This window comes from Anarrhichthys ocellatus, unplaced genomic scaffold, assembly GCF_004355925.1.
Source record: "Anarrhichthys ocellatus isolate YVR2014 unplaced genomic scaffold, GSC_Weel_1.0 scaffold27, whole genome shotgun sequence".
Classification (NCBI taxonomy): Eukaryota; Metazoa; Chordata; class Actinopteri; order Perciformes; family Anarhichadidae; genus Anarrhichthys; species Anarrhichthys ocellatus.
In genome coordinates this window covers 4200515-4208381 of record NW_022280057.1, presented here as the reverse complement: position 1 = coordinate 4208381, position 7867 = coordinate 4200515, and the positions used below count along the sequence as shown (strand labels likewise).

The following is a 7867-nucleotide window of genomic DNA, read 5'->3' as shown; positions in this document are numbered from 1 at the left end:
GGGGGGGGTGTGTGTGTGTGTGTGGATGGATGGATGAAGTCAGACCAGCACACACACAAAAAACACGACAACATGTTATTTTTAAGAGCATTGTTGCGGTATTCTATTATTCACAAATGCACCCCCCCCCCCCCCCAGTAGTGAAATCAATAAATAAATCCATTTTACATACATCATGATTGCTCTCACCGCTGATGTTTCGTTCCACCTTTCACCCGCTCTCATGGGAGTAAGAAACCCTGGAACAACTGAGATGGGGATTGTGAGATTTCCAATGAATCTTTCATGTGCCAAGCCAAGATGTTTTTGTTTTTTTTCTTTTTTCCTTCAGTGTCTGCTCATCTGCACTCAAGTTCAAGTGAAGTGCAATTACTTTATTTTCTCCCTGGGACCAAGCACACACATAATACATCTGTTTGTTCTCCACCTACAGCAACAGCACTTCAGCAGCAACAGATTCTCCCCGTTAGGGGAACCTGTTTGTAAAATGGACAAAGACCTGTCTCAGGGGAAGTTGATCATTTTTGGAGAATAGCAAGGAAAACAAACCGTCTCCCACATGAAAGGCCCCCTGAATATTTAAGCGTGATGATCACAGTGGGTATTATTATCATCATACTTCTCTTCATTGCAACAAATGTAAAGCCTGCACACATGCAGAGCTCCAAATGAAAGTTGTCTTAAATCTCATCCTTGATGCATCATTTCTTTTTCTTCTTTTTTTTTTTTTTTGTAAATGCGACCTGAAAGCAGAGAGTTGAATGTGATGTGAGCCACAAAGCATTTCAAACAGAAGAAGTCATTTGGGGAAAAAAGTGATTCTAAGTGTTTCTCCATGATTCCCTGTACTCCATTCAGACCTGAAGTGAACACTAAGTTGAGAATACAGAAACTGTTCTTTGGGTGCTATGTAAGATATACGATGAAGCTTTTGAGCGTTGTGATGTAATGGGTGTCCTGCTTTGCTGCTTGCCAAACTAGTTGTTTAAAATCCGTCTTAGCTGTCGTCTGTTTTTCTCTTTTTGTTTGTCTCTCTAAAAGGAAGCGGACAAAGATAACAGCTGTGTCTGAACATGAGCCTTCATTCACTCATTCACTTTGCTGCTAAAGCTCTACAGCACATGAACTTCTCATACCCCCACAGCCACTGTCTGGTTGTAGTGTGTGTGTGTGTGTGTGTGTGTGTGTGTGTGCGTGTGTTTTTTTTTTTTGTGTGTGCCTGTCCTGACATCTAGTGGACAAAAGGGAACATGTTCTTTACTTTGACATTCTTTAGTGGAGAGTTTTCTTCTTTTCTTACTAAATTGTCAATGAATAACAAACGCGTTAAGAAGTCCACACACAACACATTTATCTTCGAAACTCTGCAAAACGTTATAGGACAGTTTCTTCCTGTTAGTTTCATGGTTTAAACTCCATATTGTGATTTGTACCGTTGTCTGTCCATCTTTCAGTCATTGCTGTTATGCACTGAGCAGGATTTAGGGCTAAGGTTGCCTTGAGCAAAGCCCTCGTTCCCATGTTGTGGAATAGGGGTTTATCATACACCAGTGAGATTTGCACTTTTCCTGCACACTCGAACCAATAGTTTGAGATCTGGTTTTACTGGAAGTGTAACTACCGGCACGGGCCAAGGTTATAAAACCAGCAGTGAAAAGCAGACGACAAACAAATGCTCTGAATGTAACGGATGTGATTTAGACACCGTTTTTAGAAAGCCTTTCACAACAACCGTGTCAATATTATCACTGTGAATAATCATTTACAGGCTCTTTACTGCGGTGGGAGATTCTGACTCTTGAAAATACACTTCCAAAGTGTTTCCTCCGCCAACAAAACATCTTTGATAGCATCTGAAGTTGCATCATCCTTCTCAAATGGCCCTCAGGTCAAGCTTATTAAAGTTTTTACTTTTCAAATTCATTTTACTTTTAAGTTAGTTTATAGAGTGTTTGCTAGTTTTAGTTTTGTTTCAGTTTTTCAGAAGGGTTTAGTTTTATTGCTATATGTACATACAAAATGCATGGTTGGAGTACTGTAGAAATGACAATGTTTAATCTTTATGCTACCTTAGTTTCTAATGTAAAGCAATTGTGGTATAACAGCACCATCTGCTGAAATGTCAAGTTCCATTTCATGTTGTCTTCTTATTTGAGTAATATATATTATATTATGATATACAGTATATATTTCTTTTTAGATTCTGAAAATGTGTGGGACTATGCAAAAACGTAATTCCTAAACAGTTAATGTGATAGTTTTGTTTTATATATGGAATTAATGCTGAAAGTCTACACTTCAACGACATACTGACTGCTTTATTTTAAATTCATTGGAATCGTATAAAGAGGCAAAATTAGAAAAATTCTGTCACAGTCCAAATACTTATGGCCTTGACTGTATGTGTATCTGTGTTCACATTGAACACATACTATTGATTGATGTTATAATGTCATTATCAGAGTGTAGAGGGACTTTCCGAGCCACTATCTGCACCTAAAAGCCTCTTTTTCTAACCCTCTTCCACCTGCTGACCTCATCCAGTGCGGTCTGGTTATTGTGAACTTTGGATGGTTACGTTGGAACTGTGCATAGTCAAACACAATAATAAATCACACATTTGCACTTAAGCAGAAAATGACACCCAGGTTTTGTACTGCGTTAGTACCAGATGTCAATTTTTTATTTTGAAAAAAGAAAATTTCTGTTTTTCATTCATTTTGTAAATACAACAGTTGGTTCTCTCTTTGTAGTCGTATTTGTTTGTAAAGTTTGACCAACGTGTTGTTTCCTATTTGGACTAAATTACATTGATGGTAGAGTGCAACACTTTTTATAATCCATCAACCAACGGATTACAATATCTTTATCCAGGGAGTTTAGGGAGTCTGTTGTCAATCTTCGTGCTTTTTGAGCTTTCCAAGCACCCATACCGTAACACCACGAATAGACGAGCATTACTTTTCAAGCGACGGCCGAAGTTTCGCAGATGACTCGCTTGACCGCAGTCGGTTGGTCACTGACTGACTCCCAACAGTCTAGTATGCGACAGAAACGTCTGTCTGTCTGTGCCAATCCCAGCCGCTAACTGCTTCACAGGTCATGACACCTTCACTGACCTCCTGAACTCAGGAAATGCAGTAATTACGCTTATCTTGATCGCCTTCTTCCTGTAAACACAATAACACTCACAACATAACATGGCACTACGTTACAATATTTTAAAATAAAATGTGAAAAAGACATCATTTAACATGCATTGTTAGGTCCAGGGGGGCGGCGGCTCCGCACGCATCGCTTTCCACCCTGTTTTCAGCGGCACTATGACGCAATGTTGCGCAATCGGCTCCGAATGCCACGGACATTTGTTGCTTGTGTCAGCACGACTGAGGCGCGGTGATCCGGGAGCCGGTGAGGGGAGACTTCCACTGGGACTCTCGCACACACACACAGCACTCCATTAACCAACCATCGTGAGTTTGCATCACTGACACAAATGTATCCGGGGCAGGACAACACGCGGGTCTTTTTATGGGGATTGTAAACAGATGTGTGCACGTCCATGAACATGCCTGTGATGGTGCGTGGACCCTTGTCCCCCATATGATTATTCATCTTCACCCCCTCCCTGTCCTCATGTTGGGCGCATCCTAATGGCCAGTTTGCCACCTGGCGACCATCTCCTCCACGCGTCGTGTTATTTAAAGAGCACCACACTCTCTGAAACCTGCACTCTGTCACAGAGGGGTTACTAACAGTAACCATCGTATAAATAACAGTTAATTGCCAGAGTACATTGGAAGTGTAGAATACATTTACAATAAGTTCAAATACATTTAAGACCACCATGGAAAAAGGTACAGTATGAGCAGAGTAAATGTGGATTATTTTGGTGATGTGACGGCCTGATTGAAACGTGTCTTTAAATGTGATGCAACCTGACTGTGTTGGAGCTGCCACACGTTGTTCTGTGCTAATGTGTTCACTCAGCTGGTGGAAGTAATCCTGCTGGAATGTGTCGGTGGTTTGACTGATTTTTAGTGTCAAATGATCCCTCCATGTAGAGTTTGTCTGCTTGAACGTTACCCTGCGGTGATCCTAGTGCTTGGTGTGTAACCAGGTAGCGGACTGTGAAGACATTTAACTTAACTTCGTTGTCATCTTTGCACTGGAAGATGGGAGGTTAGTGTCCACAACGCTGTGCTGCTGGCAGCATAGCAAAGCAGGATAGCATGGGGTGTCAGTGGATGAAAAGCAACAGAAGAGTAGAAAAATTTTGTTTTTAAGTTTGTCCTTTTTTAAATGTTAATGTATTATTTGTTGTGGATGCTTTTTAAACATGAAGGCCATAGTAAACAATACTTTTTTTATTATCTACATTATTGCAACATGTCCTGAAGCATTGCATTATCTACTGTGGCTTTCTCTGCTTTTGATAAATTACTTGTATTCAAATATTTGTAGCCTTTTTTTGGCATTTCTTCTTTTATTTGCTACATTTACGGTCTACCCAACACAGTAGCTGTGTGTGTGTGTGTGTGTGTGTGTGCCACACCAATGTATTGTTTTAAGATCGCTTGCTGTTACCAGACTAATGGTTAATCTGTGTTTTGAAGCGTGAATCTGTGTATTAAAACGCATCTCTGTAAAATGTCACTTTTAAATCGAATGAATGGCATAGTAGTTTCTTCTTAACTTGTTTGGTTGCACATTTTATGTCGGGATATAATCGGTAAAATAGAAATATTGAATACTTTGTTTACTGAACTACCTGATAGATGATTCACAGGCAGGAGTACTTGAACTTTGCCACATATTCCAGAGGTAGTAGTACATGTCTTGTTACGTTTTTGTTTGACCAAGCAGTAACAAAGTTATATACAATTCCTCTTTTAGATCATCGCCATCCTCTTAAAAAATAAATATTGTTTTACTTGTTTTCAAATCTCACTTTTGTTTATCTAATCTGGACACTTTTTTTGCTTCACAGCTCGAAACAACATGACCAAGTTTTGGAAGGAGCACTCCCAGGCTGCCACAGTGGAGGAGATGATGCTGGACACTCGTGCCAAGGAGCTCACCCAGCAGGAGCTGCCCGAGATCCTGTCCATGCTGCCCTGCCTGGCTGGATTCAGAGTGCTGGAGCTGGGAGCTGGCATCGGGTGAGCGCCCCGCTGCATCGGGCTAGTCTGTAGTAGTGGATGCCTGTGAGCAGGGTTTTCAGGGTCTCTTTTTAATTTAAGTGCATGTAGCAGAAGGCCATTTTCAAGTTTAGGTAATCCGATTATGTCTTTTTAATATTGTGATGTTAAAAAAAATACTTTAAATTTTGGTTCTGCACTTAATGGAGATCGTGAGATAGATTTATACTGGCGTGTCTCTACAGCCGTTACACCAGCCACCTGCTGACCAAGGCCTCACATGTGACGGCTGTGGACTTCATGGAGAGCTTTGTGGAGAGGAACAGGCAGGACAATGGTCACCACAGCAACGCTACCTTCATCCAAGCTGACGTCACAAAGCTGGATATTCCCCAAAACAGGTGTGTGTTAAGAAATCTGTTGTTTAGAAACATTTTATACCTTCAATTTTTAGCCGTGCAGCGCTCTAGGGATGGCAGTACAGGTATGACGGTCAGTCCGTCACATTGGTCCAGACTGACAACTTCAACAACTGTTCGATGGATCGCAAAGTGGTTCAGACATTCATAGTCGGCAGATAATGAAGCCTACTCACTTTGATGGTCCCCTGGCTTTTCCTGTAGCGCTATCATGAGGTTGACATTTGTGATTTTTTTTTTATTGAAGTGCCTCAACATATGTTGGATCAATGAGACATTCATGCCCCCACCGTCAGGAGGAATTGTAATCATTATGGTGATCCCTTAAGTTTTCATTTAGCACCATCATCCGGTTCAAAACCTTCATTTTGTCTGCTGATGTTAGCATTTAGCAAAGTACAGCCTCACAGTGCTATCTGTATGGTCGTAGACTGTAAGCAGGTTGCAAGTCATGCATTCTGCAGGATGATTAGTGACGGACAGTAATGAACTAGTGCTCGCTGGCAGCCATTAAATCCACTGGCCATTAGATCATACATTGGACAATCCCAAGCTTTCGACTGAAACCAGAATACTGGCTTTGTTTAGACAAAAGAAAGCAATTTTAGCTCTCTTGTTTTATTTGAATGCATCCATTCATTGCTCCCCTCAGCATTGACGTCATCTTCTCCAACTGGCTGCTGATGTACCTGAGCGACAAGGAGCTAAAGTCCTTCATAGAGAAGATGATGGGCTGGCTGCGTCCCGGTGGCTTTCTTTTCTTCAGAGAGTCCTGCAACCACCGGTCAGGTACTGAGCTGACAATAAAACATCCACATCTTTCTTTCATCTATAATAATGATTTAAACATTGATGCAAACTAACTCAAACTGACTTAAGATGTTCTCAGTTGACTATGAATGTGCAGCAACATAAGAAGGATTTGTTTTAACTTGTATATTTGAACCAAGGTGATTACAAGAGGGACTTCAACCCCACCTGCTACCGCACCGAGGCACAATACAGCCACATTGTCTCATCGCTACAAGTGGAGGAGCCAGAGGGGGGCCAAATGTTTGGTTTCGACATTGTGTTGAAAAAGAAAGTTCAGGCCTATGTTGAGGTAGGCATTTCAGTCTTCTTGTGAAACTGAATATGAAATAGAAGGACAAAGCTGCATGTGCTGTAGGTGTGAGGATGTGTAGTTAACCCTCTCCCTCCCCGTCCGTCCTTTCTGTCCTCGTCCTTCTCCTTTTCCAGATGAAAAACAATCCGAATCAGATCTGTTGGCTTCTGGAGAAGGTTCCCCGCTCCTCGAGCACCCAGAACGGATTCAGCACCTTCCAGCAGTTCCTGGACAACCAGCAGTACACTAGCCGCGGCATCCTGCGCTACGAGAAGATGTTCGGGGCTGGTTACGTCAGCACAGGCGGGCCCAGCACCACCAAGGTAGGAATAAAGTCTGGAAAACACCAAAGACTTTGGCTGGAAGGAATCAATAGCTGCTTTTGGATTGTTGATAATTTTTGCTGAATTTTAATAACCGCCAACCTTTCTTCTTGCGGCCAATTTGTCCAATACTTCGGTTTATGACCAATTACCAGCTAAACTAATGACACGGCCATCAGCCTCAGCTGTACTTTGTGTCTAGTGCTTTCATTTTTTATTTAATTCAAATGTTTGCATGCTAACATGCTAAACTAAAATGGTGAACACGTTATAGCATACCATTATGACATTATAGCCGCTTATTATCGGCATTTATGCATCATTCAACAGCACTAACATGTTGGTGAGATATGACTCATGTGTGTCATGACTCGTGTATGAAATAATAGAAATATTGAAAATGTAATGTAAAACCTTCGCTCGCTATCATCGCCCTAGTCATCTATATTTGACACTGAACACACAAGACAAGTATGTGGCTTTATCTCCTGGGACTTTGGATGAACTAAAAAATGAACCCTTGTTTTTGTGCTGACAGGAGTTTGTGGACCGGCTGAACCTGAAGCCCGGACAGAAGGTTCTAGATGTTGGCTGTGGCATCGGTGGAGGAGATTTCTACATGGCAAAGGTGAGAGCCACGGCATCTGGCATAGTTAGGGTGACACTTGTGATGATAGGGGGGGTTTTATAATGATTTAAAGGGACTACAGTGGTGGCAACGATTATATTACTTTTCAGACGTTTGGAGTAGCGGTGCTTGGGCTGGACCTGTCAGACAACATGGTGGAAATCGCCATGGAGAGGGCGATCACTGAGAATTTGCCATCAGTACGTCCAAATGTTCCCATATCCTACTGGTTTAAATACCTCAGATAATGT

The 7867-nt window shown here is 41.7% G+C and overlaps 1 protein-coding gene across 7 annotated transcripts in view; it reads left to right on the top strand.

Moving 5' to 3' along the window:
• Positions 1-7867, top strand: part of pmt (phosphoethanolamine methyltransferase) — a 30856-nt gene that overhangs the window by 16570 nt on the left and 6419 nt on the right. For 2 of the 7 annotated variants that reach the window (XM_031862774.1, XM_031862773.1), the window contains 7 exons: positions 4991-5162; positions 5387-5542; positions 6213-6349; positions 6511-6662; positions 6800-6988; positions 7527-7616; positions 7727-7816. In XM_031862774.1, coding sequence (XP_031718634.1) covers positions 5002-5162; positions 5387-5542; positions 6213-6349; positions 6511-6662; positions 6800-6988; positions 7527-7616; positions 7727-7816 — 975 coding nt within the window. In that variant the 5' untranslated portion in view covers positions 4991-5001. Of the gene's footprint in view, positions 1-3353; positions 3474-3509; positions 3581-3679; positions 4183-4990; positions 5163-5386; positions 5543-6212; positions 6350-6510; positions 6663-6799; positions 6989-7526; positions 7617-7726; positions 7817-7867 lie in introns of those variants that run through there. The other 5 variants (XM_031862772.1, XM_031862775.1, XM_031862769.1 and 2 more) reach the window with 5 other exon arrangements.